We start from the raw sequence: 17,632 nt of genomic DNA, 5'->3' as shown, positions 1-17,632 counted from the left end.
TGTGTGGGAAGGGGTTCACTCAGTCATCCAACCTCACTGAACATCAAGTTGTTCACACTGATCAGAGACCTTTTCAATGTCCTGACTGTGAGAAGAGCTTTAAAAGCAGTAATGATCTGCTGAAACACCAACACACTCACTCTGGGGAGAGGCCGTTCCCCTGCCATGTGTGTGGGAAGGGATTCACTCAGTCATTCAATCTGCTGCAACATCAGCAAGTTCACATGCAACTGCAGGGGTTGGATTCTGCTGTTGTTGCTGCTATTCATCACTTTCAGTGACAAAGTTGGGTCTTACTTTATAACCAGTGTAGTCCAGAGCAAAAGCGTCTTCTTAATGTTGAGATAAACGGGAGAAGAAACCGGGAAGTGGCGGCGAGGATGGGGGAGGTGCTGCACCATCACTTTAATGGTGCACCCTCCCTCCCCCGGGGTCCTCGCTGCACGTCCGCCAGGCTTGGTGGCTCTGATTGGGGTCCTGAGAGCCCCTGAGACTCGGTGCAGCTGAGGCTGCGCTCATCCCCGCTCAGCTCTGTTGTGATATTTAAAATACGAAAGGCCTGTTGGACTGAGATCTGATCTGGAATTTAGAAAGCAGCATTACTGGAGGCTCATTGCAGCTCAGCACAATCTCACCCCCGCTCCTGGGAATTGTTGATTCTACACCCTGTAGTTCAGTTCTGCAATTAACTAGAGGGGGAGATGTGTGAGCAGAAAAACAGAGCAAATTAAAAAACACAGCTGGACAGATGTGAAACATGTCAATCCACTGTTACAATAACTCCATCACTGACTCCCTCCTGACAGTAATCAGCCCTTTCACAGAGACTGTGGGTGGCTCTGAAAAGAGACTTTGGTTTATTAGATGTCATTTCGGCCGCTTTAATTTTTCTGGGAGCTCTGCGCGCTGGTTTTCTTGGGCAGCAGCAAGGCCTGGATATTGGGCAGCACCCCGCCCTGAGCGATGGTCACGTCTCCCAGCAGCTTGATGAGCTCCTCGTTGTTGCGGACGGCCAGCTGCAGGTGTCTGGGGATGATGCGGGTCTTCGTGTTGTCCCGGGCCACGTTACCGGCCAGCTCGAGGATTTCAGCGGTCAGATACTCGAGCACAGCAGCCAGATAGACCGGGGCTCCGGCACCCACACGCTCAGCATAGTTGCCCTTTCTCAGGAGCCTTTGATCATGGTCCACCAGGAACTGCAGTCCAGCCCGGGAGGAGCGAGACTTGGCCTTGGACCGAGCTTTCCTGCCGGTCTTTCCTCTTCCAGACATTTCCACAATCTCACAAATACTTTCACAAAGAATGGATAATTTCTCAGCTTTTGTCATAAGCCTGAAGCAGTTAGGATGGCTGAGTGGCCTCAGGGGCTGTGTTCAAGGCGTAGTGTTTTCTGGAGACGTGTGTTCAAATCCCACTTGTGTCAAGTTGTGTTTTGACTGAACTGGAGGGATTTGGGAGCAGCGGTGAAGGGAGAATATGGAAGAATATTGACAAGGAAAATGAAAATGGACCCAAAGATGTTTCTTCAATACATTAGAGTAAGAGGCAACTAAAGAAAGAGGAGTGCACTGAAAAGACCAAAAAATCACAGTGATTTTTGACATCTTGCCAGGATTGAGTGGCGCGTGCACGGGATGATGTCATCTTGCAGCGCCAACGTCATCACATTTCCACAACAAATCCATCTTCGTGCATGCGTGATAAAGCATCATTGGGTATCTAGCCACCCCATCCCCCCACCACTTGGCTGGAGGAAGTGGCTGAATGGGAGATTTTGAAGCTGTCGCTCTCCCCCCTCGGCAACTCACTCCAGGCCTCGACGATTCCCCCCCTCAGCCGCTCGCTCCAGACCTCGCTGCTCCCCCACCCCCCCACTCCCCTGGCCAGTTGTTCCTCGCTTCGCACCACCCCACTCTCTGGCCACTCGCTCCAGGCCATGCCGCTTCCCTCCTCTCAGCCACTCACTCCTCCGTCGCCCCGTCACTCCTTGCGGCCCTCCTGCTTCTACAGGTGGCGCCTGGTGAAGAAATGTGGAAGCGAGTGTCACGGCCAGAGCTAGCAGCTGTGGGCTGGGCTGGGACAGGGCGGGGGTGGGGGTGCGGAGAGCGAACAGCCAGAGTGCGGAATTTCGCCAGTAGGGAGGAGGGGGAGAAAGCGAATTGCAGAGGGGGGAGAGCGGTCAGTGGGGTGGGAGCTAGTAGCTGCGTTCGGGTGAAGTCAGTCCTGGTCAGTTATATAAACAAATCACAATAACGAATTGGCAGCACATTTTATCCTCTGCCCGATTTTCCTTTCCATCGATCGGGGTGCTAATTCACTATCTTCCAATGGAAATTCAATCATAAAATTCCTTTCGTATTTAATAGGATTACTGAAATGGTAAATGGATCTGAGGATTACAGTTAGTATTAGCAAATGCACCCGAGTGAATTAGCACCCCAATCGATGGAAAGGAAAATCGGGGAAAGTATAAAATGTACCGCCAATTTCGTTATTGAGATTCATTGAGTCATTCGATTCTGCCCAACACTGAAATTGGCGGCTTTTTTGAATTCAACCTTTCTGCCAGGACGACAATTTAAGCCAATGATTTGCTGTATTTTCTAATTCGAGGCTCGGCAATTGGTTAAGACATGCGAATGGGAAGAGGGTGACCAATCAGAAGTGGGCTCGGGATAGCGCGGGCTCAAACTGCAGGAATTCCAGGTTACTGAATGATTGAGCTGAAACTGATCAGTTTCACAAACCCTGTCCGTTTCAGTGCAGGAAACACCGTCTCGGGGGAAATAACATCACAAGTGGTTCTGGTTCCAGTGATGGCTGCTGCAAAACTCCCGGATTCACTCATTCAAAATCATTTTGAAATTCTATGAAAACAATGAGTCATTCTGGAGTAGTGATGTGGCTTTTCACTGAGGGCATGTGTGGACTGGAGAAATAACTAACTGTAGAGCCTCAGGCACTGTTTACACAGCCCGTTTCGAAAACAAATCCACTGCACATCCTTGCTACAACTGAAATGTCAAATTTGGGGATTCTAGTTTTGTATCTCGAACACAGCACAGATTTATTCCAGACAGTTCTAAACAGCCTATCCCAGCTCCCGTTTCCAGGTCACTGCTCTCTCTGTGAGGCGGTGGGTGGCTCGTAGAAGAGCCTTTGTTGTGTTTGCTGGAAAGGGTCGAGTTGTTCAGCCGCTGAATTCGTAGAGAGTGCGGCCCTGCCGTTTCAGAGCGTACACCACATCCATGGCAGTGACCGTCTTGCGCTTGGCGTGTTCAGTGTCGGTGACCGCATCCCTGATCACATTCTCCAGGAAAACCTTTCAACACCCCGCGAGTCTCTTCATAGATCAAACGCGAGATCCGCTTGACCCCGCCACGGCGAGCCAGGCGGCGGATTGCTGGTTTAGTGATGCCCTGAATATTTTCACGAAGCACTTTGCGGTGCCGCTTTGCTCCGCCTTTGCCCAGTCCTTTGCCTCCTTTACCTCTGCCCGACTTTCTTTTATTAACAGTGGTGCAGTGGTTAGCACCGCAGCCTCACAGCTCCAGGGACCCGTGTTGGATTCAGGGTACTGCCTGTGTGGAGTTTGCAAGTTCTCCCTGTGTCTGCGTGGGTTTTCTCCGGGTGCTCCGGTTTCCTCCCACAAGCCAAAAGACTTGCAGGTTGATAGGTAAATTGGCCATTATAAATTCGCACTAGTATAGGTAGGTGGTAGGGAAATATAGGGACAGGTGGGGATGTTTGGTAGGAATATGGGATTAGTGTAGAATTGGTATAAATGGGTGGTTGATGTTCGGCACAGACTCGGTGGGCCGAAGGGCCTGTTTCAGTGCTGTATCTCGAATCTAATCTAATCTAATCTAAAATATAATTTATTCATAAAAATCTGTAAAAAAAAATACATTGCAAAACAGTTCCAAAAAGCAAACAATACAAAGAGTTCAAAGGAGATCAGTTTCCTTCAATACAGGAGTGAGTTGCCTCACAACCCTTCCATTTCATTGTCATGCCATGTACATTTTACAGCAAACCAAATATTTTCTGGCTACAGTTCGAGGGGTTTCCCATGGATCCAGCTCCTCAGTCCAGCTTGGTGGGGGGACCTTACACAGTGGTCTTTCCACATTGAGCCTTTGCTGCGGCTGCCCCAAGTTTTAGTGCGTCCCTCAGCACGTAGTCCTGGACCTTGGAATGTGTCAGTCTGCAACATTCGGTCATGGACAACTCTTTGCACTGGAAGACCAGCAAGTTTCGGGCAGACCAAAGGGCGTCTTTCAACGAATTGATAGTCCTCCAGCAGCAGTTGATGTTTATCTCGGTGTGCATCCCTGGGAACAGTCCAGAGAGCACAGACTCCTGTGCTACAGAGCTGCTTGGGATGAACCTCGACAAACACCACTGCATCTCTTCCACACCTGCTTTGCAAAGACACATTCCAGAAAGAGGTGGGCAACGTCTCTTTTCCACCACAGCCACCTCGAGGGCCGCGTGTGGATGGGGTGAGACTTCGGGTGTGCAGGAAGGATCTGACGGGGAGGGCTCTTCTCATCATCAGCCAGGCTATATCTTGGTGCTTGTTTGAAAGTTCTGGTGATGAGGCATTCTGCCAAATGACTTTGGACTTCTGCTCAGTGGACCATCCGACAGGATCCACCATCTCCTTTTCCCGTAGGGCCTTGAGGATATTCCGTGCAGACCACTGCCTGATGGATTGGTGGTCAAAGGTGTTTTTCCACAGAAACCTTTCCATGAAGGATATATGGTACGGCACAGTCCAACTGGATGGAGCATTCCGCGGCAATATGAACAGGCCCAACCTTTGCAACACCGGGGACAGATAGAACCTCAGCACGTAGTGACACTTGAAGTTTGCAAACTGGGGATCTACACACAGCTTGATGCAGCCGCACACAAAGGTAGCCATAAGGATGAAGGCGACGTTGGGTACATTTTTCCCGCCCTTATCCAGAGGTTCGAACATCGTGTCCCTCCGGACTCGGACCATTTTGGATCCCCAGATGAAGCGGGAAATGGCTCAGGTGATTGCCACAGCGCAGGAATGCGGTATGGGCCAGACCTGCACCACGTACAGCAATGTGAGCGCCTCGCACCTGATGACCAGGTTCTTACCCATAATGGAGAGAGATCGCTGATCCCACATGCTCAGCTTATGTTGTACCCTGGCTACTCGCTCCTTCCAGGTTTTGGTGCACGTCCCAGCCCTTCCAAACCATATCCCCAGCACCTTCAGGTAGTCTGACCTAACGGTGAAGGGGACAAAGGATCGGTCAGCCGAGTTCCCAAAGAACATGGCCTCATTGGAACATTGGCTCCCAAGGCCAGTTCGAGCTGGTCGCAGATGCTCATCAGTCGGCGCACAGACAGTGGATCCGAGCATAAAACGGCGACATCATCCATGTACAGGGAGGTTTTAACCTGAGCGCCTCCACTGCCTGGGATTGTCACCCCTCTGATGCTCGCATTCTTCCTAATAGACTCAGCAAAGGGTTCAATACTGCAAACAAACAAGACAGGGGAGAGAGGACAGCCCTGTCTGACTCCAGATTGGATCGGGAAACTTTCTGATTCCCACCCATTGATTGAGACTGCACTACTGATGTTTGTGTAGAGTAGTTTGATCCAATTGCAGATTCCTTCCCCAAACCCTATTTTGGAATGCACATCCATCATGTAAGTGTGCGATATCCTGTCAAAAGCCTTCTCCTGGTCCAGGCTGATGAGGCAGGTGTCCACCCTCCTGTCCCGTACATAGGTGATCATATCCCAGAGTAGCGCAAAGCTATCAGAGATTGTCCTGCCTGGTATAGTATAGGTCTGATCAGGGTGAACCACCAACTCCAGAGCAGACTTGAATCGACTGGCTATGACTTTTGACAGAATCTTGTAGTCAGCATTAAGCAGAAATTGGGCCACCAATTTCTGATTTCTGTCCTCTCCCCCTTCCGCTTGTCGATGAGGGTGATGATGCCTTTCCTCATGATTCTAACATGCTGCCAGCCTGGAGCATACTCTTGTTTACTGCCAGACATGTTGATTCTTGCCTCAAATCAGTGCACAATAAAAGAGATTGATTCCGTAAGGCTCCTTGTTATGCAGGCCACCCGGACCTGGCTGAGAAAGGCAGAGTGAGAGCAGGGAGGGGAGGAGACAAGAGTGAAGATTAAACAGAGAGCGAGATGGAGGAGACACCCAGAGTGACAGACAGAGAGAGAACGGCCCCTCATCTTTCAGCTCCACCTCCAGTTTCCTCCGGGCTGCCAATTTCAAACCCTTTATTAACAGTAGAACCGAAACCCAGCTCTCCACACAAACCCTTCCAGACTCGGCCTTCATAGTCAAGGCTTTCCAGAAAGCCGGAGCTTTTAAATATGGTCCCGATGCAATTAACACTCAGTAATATTCCCACCAAAACACAGTCCATTCTATATTAAGAAACCTCCTCAGTAACATCACCATTTCCTCACACATCCGCTTCCAGCAGTTCACAGCACCTTACTGCAGCTGTTTGGGGAATCTCCTGTGTTAAGATTGGAGTTGGAAAGCGGCCTTTACCCGGCAGTGTTATTGTCTCACACTGAATCTGCCAGACATCCTGTTCTCTTTATTGCGAGAGAGAAAGCACGGATTTAGGAAATGTTCATTTTAAATGATCTCTATTGAGAACGAGCCCGGCCGTGGGACAGGTATTCCAGTGCAAAGAGCTGTCCATGACCGAGTGTTGCAGACTGGCACATTGCAACATCCAAGACTATGTGCTGTGGGACGGCATTAAAGCTTGGGGAAGCCACCATGGAGACTCAATGGGGAAAGGCTGCAGTTTAAGGCCCGAGTAGGCCATAGTACAGTGAGGGGATGGAACCCGTGTAAAACCCCTCGGGCTGTTTGCACCAGAGAATGTTTGATGTGTAATGTAAATACTGTAAATATAACCTGTGCAGGCAGGGATAGTGAGATACCTCATGTACATTATTGAAAGAAACTGATCTGTATTGGACCTTATGTAATATTAAATTTGAACTGCTTTGCAATGTAATTGCACAAATTATATGAATAAAATACATATTGTGCAAAAGAAAGCAGCTTTCCTGTCAACACACATCTTGTCTCAGGGCACAACTTTCCTGTGATCTTGTCATACCCAACTTCGCTCTATATCTTCTGACACACACACTTTACAGTCTGTCATTTCCAAAAACAAGCATTCCAAAATCAAAAGACCTTTTGTTTATTTCTCCTTTCTTTTAATTTCTCCTCTATTCTTCTCAATCACTCCCTTCAACAGTCCTATTCAGATCAAGGTGGAATGTGAATAGTGTCACAACTCACCTGACACTAATATTACCCTTCTTTTCTCTTGTCTCATTCAATGGGAAAGCTTTATTCACCAGTCTGTTGCTGTTTTACACTCTTGCCATAACATCTGGTATTGCATCCATCTGAATTCTGTGCTTTCATGGCCTTACATATCATTTCCTCTTCTGGATGATTTGTTTGCTTCAGTTCCATTCAACCAGGCTGGACCACAGGGAAGCTTAGAACCTTTACCTTGGACGGGTCCACGTTGATCCATTACATTCAGAATCACCTCCTTGAAATAACTCCATAGTACAACTACAGTAACCACACATCATCTGCTTCAAACACTCCTCCACATTTTATCTGTTCTGACTGTCAACACCTCCAGCTCTTTTGTTTAAGTGGAACCCATCAGGTGTGTATAGGCTCCTTCTATTCTGAAAGCTGTAGCACTGATTCAGGGAATTCAGCCCTGTTTCTCTACTCGAAAGGATCAGCCATGCTTGATCTGCCTCGTATTTTGCTTTTATTGCAACGTTACAAGACCTCCAATCCTCTGGCACCACACCTGTATCCAGTGAGGGATTGGAAAATGATGGTCAGACCTTCCACTATTTCTTCCCTGGCTTCTTTCAACAGCCTGAGGTACATTTCATCTGGTCCTGATGATTTATCCACATTCAAGGATGCTCATCCCATTAAGACTTCCTCTCTACTTAAGTTATCACGTCCAATACTTCACACTCCTCCTCCTTAATAACAATATCTGCATCACCCTCTCATTCGGGCAAACAGTAAAGTATTCATTAAGGATATTGACAACATCTTCCACCCCGATACAAAGGTTACATTTTTGATCTTTTAAGTGCCCTGCTGTTTGCTTAGTTGCCTCTTCCTCCAATGTTTTGTTGCAACATCTTTGGGTCCATGGTTATTTTGTTTGTCCATGTTCTTTCCTGTTTTCTCTCTTTGCTCTTCACCGCTGCTCCCAAACGCCTCCAGTTCAGTCAAAACACAAGGTGTCAGAAGTGGGATTCGAACCCACGCCTCCAGTGGAGACTGCGACCTAAACGCAGCGCCTTAGACCGCTCGGCCATCCTGACTACCTGCGATGGACTATCAATGCTAAGGAAATTATTCATTCTTTGTGAAAGTATTTGTGAGATTGTGGAAATGTCTGGAAGAGGAAAGACCGGCGGGAAAGCTCGGGCCAAGGCCAAGTCTTGCTCCTCCCGGGCTGGACTGCAATTCCCGGTGGGCCGTGTTCACAGGCTCCTGAGAAAGGGTAACTATGCTGAGCGTGTGGGTGCCAGAGCCCCGGTCTATCTGGCTGCTGTGCTCGAGTATCAGACCGCTGAAATCCTCGAACTCGCCGGTAACGCAGCCCGGGACAACAAGAAGACCCGCATCATCCCCAGACACCTGCAGCTGGCCGTCCGCAACGACGAGAGCTCAACAAGCTGCTGGGAGGGGTGACTATCGCTCAGGGCGGGATGCTGCCTAATATCCAGGCCGTGCTGTTGCCCAAGAAAACCAGCGCTCAGAGCTCCCAGAAAAAGTAAAGCGGCCAAAATGTCATCAAATATCCAAAGGCTCTTTTCAGAGCCACCCACAGTCTCTGTGAAAGGGCTGGTTACTGTCAGGAGGGAATCAGTGATGGAGTTATTGTTACAGTGGATTGACCTGTTTCACATCTGTCCAGGTGTGTTTTCAGTTCCCTCTCTGGATTTCGCTCTGTTTCTCTGCTCACACATCTCCTCCTCCAGTTAAGTGAAGAAGTGAACTACAGGGAGAATCAACAATTTAATAAATCCCGCTGCCTTCGATTTGATAAATCCCGAGATTATCCCGGTACATTAACGGGAACTGGTTCGGAGCTGATGAATTAATTTAATAATGGAAGTGTCCGGGTTAATTCTCTGTTTTTTATTTGGACAGTTTGAATTGTGTTTTTTTTTCTCTCCGGTGATCTGAGCGCCGCTTCTCAATGAGAATCTGCTCCCAGAACAGAGTAAATGCAGGAAGAAAGAGGCCGTTCTCGGGCTGTGTGTTTCTCTCCTAACCTGATCTGTTTCGACCGCACTGTTCCCAGAGGACGGAATCAGTGAGAGTTGTGCACACACAGGAGCTGAGTCTACTGCAGCGCTTTAATATGTACCTTCTCCCCGGCCCTCCCTATTCTCCGGACACAAAGTCGTTTGTTCCCCCGGTGACGGGAAAGAGTCGGGGATTCTCTCCCCGCAGTGTCAGTGGCTGCAGCCCCGGGGAACTGGCGGTTTCAGTCAGAGTCACCGAGCTACCTTCCAGGACTCTCCCCCTGAATTTGTGAACTGAGACTACACCGAACACATCTCCAGTTAGAGTGAGGGCCGGACATCCTTCTGTTTTATTACAGAGAGTGGGGAAAGGGCTGGGTGGAGGGGATGTCAGCGAGTCACCAGGGATCCTGGATTTACTCCAAATCATTTCCATGTGGAATCTGCAGGCGGGGCCGGGACAGGGATCATTTGATCAGGGGATCAGCTCTTTCCTGAGAGATGTGGGTGGCTCTGAGAAGAGCCTTTGTGTTCAGATGTTTACAAGTTTCCTGCGCTCTTTCATTTCTTTCCAGACCTTGCTTTCTGAGCCTTCGCTGCTTTCGGCTTGACCTTGCTCTTCCATGTCTGCACTTTCTTCAGCGCCTTTCCACCCGCCGCACTCTTGCCTTTTTTGACCTTCTTCGCAGGAGACTTTTTCTGAAGCGTTGCTTTCTTCACCGCCTTATTTGGCGTTGCCGCCGCCTTGCTGCTCGTTTTCTTGGCTGTTACTTTCTTTGTTGTCACTTTCTTGGCTGCTGGTTTCTTCACCAATGATTTCTTGTCTGCTGGTTTCTTCACTAAAGATTTCTTGTCCACTGGTGTCTTCACTAAAGATTTCGTAGCTGCTAGTTTCTTCACTAAAGATTTCTTGTCTGCTGGTTTCTTCATGAAAGATTTCTTGTCTGCTGGTTTCTTCACTAAAGAATTCTTATCTGCTGGTTTCTTCACTAAAGATTTCTTGGCTGCTGGTGTCTTCGCTAAAGATTTCTTGTCTGCTGGTTTCTTCACTAAAGATTTCTTGTCTGCTGGTTTCTTCACCTTCTTTCCCACTTTTCCCTGGGTTTTCCTTCTTGCTGATTTTGAAGGAGCCGGAGGCGCCCTGTCCCTTGCTCTGCACCAGGGAGCCTTTGTTCACATTCCTCTTGATACTTTGCTTGATCTGGGTCCTGAGCTTCTCCACATCGACACCTCTGCGACCCAGAGCCTTCTTTATGGCGGCCAGGGACATCCCCTTGCGATCGCTGAAAGCCGGCACAATCTTGATTGAGAATCTGTTCGCCCAACGGGAGACTGGCTGGCTTGTTCCGGGGAGCCGCTTTCTTCTTCTTGGGGGTCTTGACTTGGGCGGCGGCGGCTGGAGGAGCCGTTTGGGCGGCTGCACTATCGGACATGTCCGGGACTCTGCACAAATTCTCACTGTCAATGTGAACTGGGTCAGAAATGAAGCCGGTGATGGTGGCACAGAGCAACTTAAAGGCAGAGAGAGGACGGGGCGGAGACAAGCTGCTGTCAGCTCCCGGCTTCTGCTGTCTCTCTGTGTTTTTCTCTCCTCACAAACTCTACAATTCCATTGAAATTCAGAGACTCCAGACTTCCAGACTAGATCTTTCCTGTCTCTCACTCCAGTATGTTTGCTGTTGAAAAGATTTCACTAGGATTGAGGACTCCATTTTCCATTTAACCTGGTTTTATTGCTGCACTGACCGCCCTCTCTCACCCCTCGCTAACATGTTCTCTACTTTTCAACTGAAATCTTGAAATTAAAAAAAATGATCCCGAATTCCCACTTTGGGGCTGAGCAGGGAGCAGGGCGGTTCTTTGACTGGAAAATCATTTGATTTTACACAAGAATGACTCTGAAATCCGGCGATGAGAGCGGACCCACAAACACAGTGGCTTCAGACTAACCCGCCCTCCCCTTTAATACAATCTCTCTTCCACAATATTCACATCTGCATATTCACAGGACAAACTGTTCCCTGAATGTAGAGTTCCCAGGACAGGTTTTCCCCTCCGCTCGGTCTGTGCTGCGGATTCTCGGGGGTGAGTTGTATTTTCTCAGCTCAGTCAGTGTAAAACAGTCTGGGGCTGGCGCTCCGAATATTGTTTGTTAACCAGAGTCCGCTGCAAGAACCAATCACAGTTCTGACTTTTTTATTCGTTCATGGGATTTGGGTGTGAGTCCATGACCAGGGGTCATAATCTAAGGATACGGGGTAAACCTTTCAGGTTGTCCTTTCTCTCTCTGCCGACACCCACCCCCGGTCTCCTCTCTCCCTCTTACTCTCCTCTCTCTCTCTGCCTCTCTCTGACAGATGCAGAGAGCGTGAACTCTCAGCTTTATGGTTAGTCCTTTTTTATAAATCGCAGCCGTCAGTTTCACAGCTGACAGGTGCTTTGAGCAGAGACAGCACTTCCGAAACTCGGACAAGCTCGGGTTTTTCTGGAGGTCTTTTAAATGAAATCAGAACTGCCGGAAAGCTCCGAACTTGTCCGAGGTTCTGAAACGGTCAGCTATGTGGCCTGGTCCAATCTGCACCTTCTCCTTTGTTATCTCTTGCCCAACCCCCACCTCACTTGTTTATAATCTGTGACTTTTCTAATATTTGTCAGTTCCGAAGAAGGGTCACTGACCCGAAACATTAACTCTGCTTCTCTTTCCACAGATGCTGCCAGACCTGCTGCGTGAATCCAGCATTTCTTGTTTTTGTTTCTGAAACGTTGTCTCTGCTCTCAGGACCTGTCAGCTGTGAAACTGACGGCTGCGATTTGATTGAAAGTCAGACAGGTCTGGAAGAAGAAGCCAATGGGAAATTTCTCATCCCTGAAATTATCAGTCACGGACCGAACTGTTTTAACGTGGACACTGGTGTCCATGTACAGACATGTTGCCAACCCCTGTTCTTCACACAGACTTACCAATCACACACTGATCAACGCCAACAAATAATTTGACTTTTTTATTGAAGACTGACAATACTATATACAATTTACAGGAGAGTAATGCAGGCACATCTTACCGGGGATCATCCCATCTCCTACTCTGTCACATACTGTATGACATCACTTCCTGAAGTGATGATGCACACACGAGTTACCAATTCCTTGAAACAAAGAGTAGGCATAAATGGGCCATTTTCTCATTGGCAGGATGTGACTGGTGGAGTGCCACAAGGATCAGTGCTTGGGGTTCAATTATTTTCTATCTATATTAATGACATGGAGGAGGGGGCAGAGTGTAATATATCCAAATTTGCTGATGATACAAAAATAGGTAGGGCATGTTGTCATGAAGACATAAGGAATCTGCAAGGGGATATAGATAGGTTGAGTGAGTGGGCAAAAACTTGGCAGATGGAGTTTAATGTAGGAAAGTGTGAGTTCATACACTTTGGTAGGAAGAATCAAAATGCAGACTATTATTTAAATAGACAGAGACTCCAAAAAAGAGGGATCTGGGTGTTCTTGTGATTGAAACACAAAAAGTTAGCATGCAGGTGCAGCAAGTAATTAAGAGGGCAAATGGAATTTTGGCCTTTATTGCTAGGGGGTTGGAGTTTAAAAATAGGGAAGTCTTGTTAAAGCTGTGCAGGGTGTTGGTGAGGCCACACCTGGAGTACTGTGTACAGTTTTGGTCCCTGTATTTAAGAAAGGATATATTGGCATTGGATACAGTCAAAAGAGATTCACTCGGCTGATTCCTGGGAGAAAGGGGTTGACTCATCAAGAATGGCTAACAAGTTAGGCCTTTATACATTAATGTTTAGAAGAATAAGGGTGATCTTATTGAAATGTATAAGATTCTGAGGGGGCTTGACAGGGTAGATGTTTCCACTAGTGGGGGAATCTCAAACTAGGTGACATAGTTACAGAATAAGGGGACAGTCAATTAAAACTGAGATGCAAAGGAATTTCTTCTCTCAGAGGGTAGTGAATGTCTGGAATTCTCTACCCAGAGAGTTGTGGAGTCTAAATCACTGAAAGCATTTAAAGAGTAGGTAGATAGATTTTTGAAATATTGGGGAGTTGAGGGCTTTGAGGAGCTGGCACGAAAGAGGAGTTGAGGTCTGGGGCAAATCATCCCTGATCTTATTAAATGGTGGGGCAGGCTTTGGGGGCTGAATGGCCTACTCCTGCTCCTATTTCTTATGTTCTTATAAGGGGGCTACAAAGAGATGTAGATCGGTTAAGTGAGTGGGCAACAACCTGGCAAATGGAGTATAATGTGGGAAAGTGTGAACTTGTCCACTTTGGCAGGAAGAATAAAAAATGAGTATATTATCGAAATGGTGAGAGATTGCAGAGCCCTGAGATGCAGAGGGATCTGGGTGTCCTCGTGTATGAATCGCCCAAGGTTAGTATGCAGGTACAGCACGTAATTAGGAAAGCTAATAGAATGCTCACGTTTATCGCGAGGGGAATTGAATACAAAAGTAGGGAGGTTATGCTTCAGCTATCCAGGGCATTGGTAAGACTACATCTGGAGTACTGTCGACAGAACTGGTCTCCTTATTTAAGGAAGGATGTGAATGCATTGGAGGCAGTTCACAGAAGGTTTACTGGACACATACCTGGAATGGTGGGCTGTCTTACAAGGAAAAATTGGACAGGCTTGGCTTGTATCCGCCAGAGTTTAGAAGAGTAAGAGGCAACTTGATTGAAACACATAAGATCCTGAGGGTCTTGACAGGGTGGATGTAGAAAGGATGTTTCCCCTTGTGGGAGAATCTAAAATTAGGGGTCACTGTTTAAAAATATGGGGTCGCCCATTTAAGACAGAGATGAGGAGAATTTTTTTCTCTTAGAGGGTTGTGAGTCTTTGCAGTTCTCTTCCTCAAAACACGGTGAAAGCAGAGCCTTTGAATATTTTTAAGGCAGATGTAGATAGATTCTTGATAAGCAAGGGGGTGGTCAGGGGTAGCTGGAAATGTGGGTAATCAGTTCAGCTATGAAATTATTGAATGGCGGAGCAGGCTTTAAGGGCCGAGTGGCCTACTCCTGCTCCTAATTCATATGTTCGTATGCTTGTATGTTTGTATAAAGCCCAAGATGCCATATATTTTACTACCACTCTCTCAATATGCCCTGCTACCTGCAAAGATCGATGCACATGCATCCCCAGGTCCCTCTGTCCCTGAACACTCTTTAGAACTGTGCCATTAAGTATACATTGCCTCTCCCTATTCCTTCTGTCAAAATGCATCACCTCACACTTAACAGTATTAAATTCCATCCGTCACCTCTCTGCTCATTCTGCTAACCTGTCTATGTCCTATTGCAGGCGGTTCATATCATCCTCACTGTTTGCCTCACCTCCACGTTTGGTATTGTCAGCAAATTTTGAGATTCTGTTCCGTATTCCAAGATCCACATATTTTATACATAGCAAGAAAAGCAGTGATCCCAGCACTGACCCTCGGGGAACACCACTGTCGACCATCCCCTAGTCTGAAAAGAAACCATTTACTACAACTTGCTTGTTTCTGCCCTTAATCCAATTTTTTAACCAATTGGACACTGATCCTCCTATTCCATGAGCCTGAATTTTGTTAACCAGCCTTTTATGTGATACCTTATCAAATGCTTTCGTAAAATCCATAGAAACAACATCCACTGCATTTCCTTCATCAAACTTCTCTGCCCGTTCATCAAAAAATTCAATTAGATTAGTGAAGCATGATCTGCCTTTTACAAATCCATGCTGGATATCCTTAATTAACTCAAACCTCTCTAAATGTCCATTGATATTTTCCCTGATTATCATTTCTGAAACCTTACCCAGCATTGATGTTAAATTAACTGGCATGGAGTTGCTTGGACTGTCCTTACACCCTTTCTTGAATAAGGGTGTCATTTGCCACTCTCCAATCCCCTTATCCAGGGAAGATTGGAAGATTATGACAAGCCCTTCCTGGAGGAGTCTGGAAATGCAAGGACTCAACTACCAGCAAGCGTATAAAGCAAGACCCAGGCTCAGGGCCTTCAGTTACCTGGAGGGGAGTCGGAGAGGCAGCGGATCCTGTGAGGAACCACAGTTCAGGAAAGATGAGAAGGTCATTGTGAGCGTACAGAGGAGATTAAGTTCAAGGTTTACCAGCTTATAAGCAAGAGCAGAGACAAGGAATGGTGCTGGGGCAAATAATAGGAAGCTGTGATCGGTTGGAAGGCAGGAGTGATTAAATGAAAGAAGAGATGATGGTGCAAGGCAAAAGTCAGGGAAACAACACGTAACATTTTGTAAGTACAGATACCAGGAGCAGGGTTTGAACACACACAACATACAACTATCGGATTTTAAATCCAGCACCTTAACCACTCGGCTATCCGGGTTCATCAACCCAATCCTGAAAATGAAATTTAATGTGATCCGGGTGACATCTGGCCTTTCACAATATACAATTATGACTCCTCTCCCATGCAAAATTGGACCCTTCATTACTTACGAACCTCAATCGGATCACCCCTCAGTCTAGCTTTCTCTAAGGTGTAGGGTCCCAACTCTTTTAGTCTAACTTGATAACGAAGATGTCTTATACTGAGAATTAGTTTAATGTCTCTCCTCTGTACCCTGTCAAAAGCCTCAATATCACCCATCATGTGAGGAGACCAAGACTGGATACAATATTCCAAGTGAGTCCTGACCAAGGTTTCATAAAAGGACAAATTCGGGACATCTCAGATACTGAAGGAGTCCGTGTGCAGGAGCAGCAAGACCTGGACAACATTCAGGCTTGGGCTGCTAAGTGGCAAGTAACATTCACACCACATAAGTACCAGGCAATGACCATCTCCAACAAGAGAGAATGTCACCATTTCCCTTTGATGTTCAACAGCATTACCATCGCTGAATCCCCCCCACCATCAACATCCTGGGGGTTCCCATTGACAGAAGCTTAACTGGACCATTCATATAAAAACTGTGGCTACAAGGGTAAAACAGATGGTGAGAATTCTGCAATGAATAATTCAGCTCAAGGCACGAGGTGAAATGCTCATTAGGAGAGCTGGAAAAATGGACTGGTTAGGTGTGCAGAAAAGTGGCAAATGGAATTCAACTTGGAGAAGTGTGAGGTGATGCATTTGGTGAGGTCAAACACGGCAAAGGAATACACAATTAATGGGAGAATACTGAGAGGTGTAGAGGAAGTGAGGGACCTTGAAGTGAATGTCCACAGATCCCTGAAAGTAGCAGGACAGGTTGATAAGTTGGTTAAGAAGGCTTATGGAATCCTTTCCTTTATCAGCCGAAGTATAGAATATAAGAGCAGGGAGGTTATGCTGGAACTGTATCAATCATTAGTTCGGCCACAACTTCAGTTCTGTCTGCAGTTCTGGTCACCTCATTACAGAAAGGATGTCATTGCACTCGAGAGGTTACAGAGGAGATTTACGAGGATGTTGCCAGCTCTGGAAAAATGCAGCGATGAGGAAAGATTGGATCGGCTGGGGTTGAATAGAGGAGGCTGAGGGGAGATTTGATTGAAATGTATAAAATTGTGAGGGGTCTGGATAGAGTGGATGGGAAGGGTCTATTTACCTTAGCAGGGAGGTCAATGACTAAGGGGCATAGATTTAAAGTGATTCGTTGAACGATTAGAGGGGAGATGAGGAACCGTTTTTTCACCCAGAGGGTGCGAGGGGTCTGAAACTCACTGCCTATAAGGGTAGTTGAGGCAGAAACCCTCAACTCATTTAAGAGGAGTCTGGATGTGCACCTCAAGTGCCTGAACCTGCAGGGCTACGGTCCAAATGCTGGACAATGGGATTACGCTGGGTGGCCCGATTTATGGCCTTCCTGTGCTGTAAACTTTCTATGTTCAATGATTCTATGCAGACACGATGGGCTGAATAGCCTCCTTCTGCACTGTAACAATTCTATGATTTTTGACTCTCCAAAACTTGTCCACCATCTACAAGGCAGAAGCCAGGATGAGTGCAGCTCCAACAATACTCTGGAAACTCGACACTGTTCAGGGCAAAGCAGCTGCCTTGATTGTCAGCCCATTCACCACCTTAAACATTCACTCCCTTCATCACTGACGCACAGTGGCAGTAGTGTGTACCATCTACCAGATGCACTGCTGCAACTCACCAAGGCTCCTTCGAAAACACCTTCCAAACCGAAGACCTCCACCACCTTGAAGGACAAGGGCTGCAGATGCATGGAACCATCACCATGTGCAAGCTCCCCTCCAAGTCACGCACCATCTGATCTGCAACAATATCGCTGT

At 47.2% G+C, this 17,632-nt stretch overlaps 1 protein-coding gene, 1 non-coding gene and 2 pseudogenes across 2 annotated transcripts; 1 reads left to right on the top strand and 3 right to left on the bottom strand.

Moving 5' to 3' along the window:
• Nucleotides 1–902: 902 nt before the first annotated feature.
• On the bottom strand, nt 903–1,271 carry LOC137363425 (histone H2AX-like; the record flags this gene model as incomplete). Its single annotated transcript, XM_068027254.1, has 1 exon — nt 903–1,271. A coding segment is annotated over exon 1 (369 nt), but the record flags the coding sequence as incomplete, so codon positions are not given.
• A 1,919-nt stretch (nt 1,272–3,190) lies between these two features.
• On the bottom strand, nt 3,191–4,797 carry LOC137363444 (histone H4-like; annotated as a pseudogene).
• Nucleotides 4,798–8,343: 3,546 nt separating this feature from the next.
• On the bottom strand, nt 8,344–8,426 carry trnal-uag (transfer RNA leucine (anticodon UAG)). Its single transcript has one exon. It is a non-coding gene; the product is annotated as a tRNA-Leu (tRNA).
• Nucleotides 8,427–8,496: 70 nt separating this feature from the next.
• Nucleotides 8,497–8,864, top strand: LOC137363456 (histone H2AX-like; annotated as a pseudogene).
• The last annotated feature ends 8,768 nt before the right edge of the window (nt 8,865–17,632 follow it).

This window comes from Heterodontus francisci, unplaced genomic scaffold (assembly GCF_036365525.1).
Source record: "Heterodontus francisci isolate sHetFra1 unplaced genomic scaffold, sHetFra1.hap1 HAP1_SCAFFOLD_61, whole genome shotgun sequence".
In the NCBI taxonomy this organism is placed as follows: domain Eukaryota; kingdom Metazoa; phylum Chordata; class Chondrichthyes; order Heterodontiformes; family Heterodontidae; genus Heterodontus; species Heterodontus francisci.
This window is presented reverse-complemented; position numbering and strand designations above follow the sequence as displayed.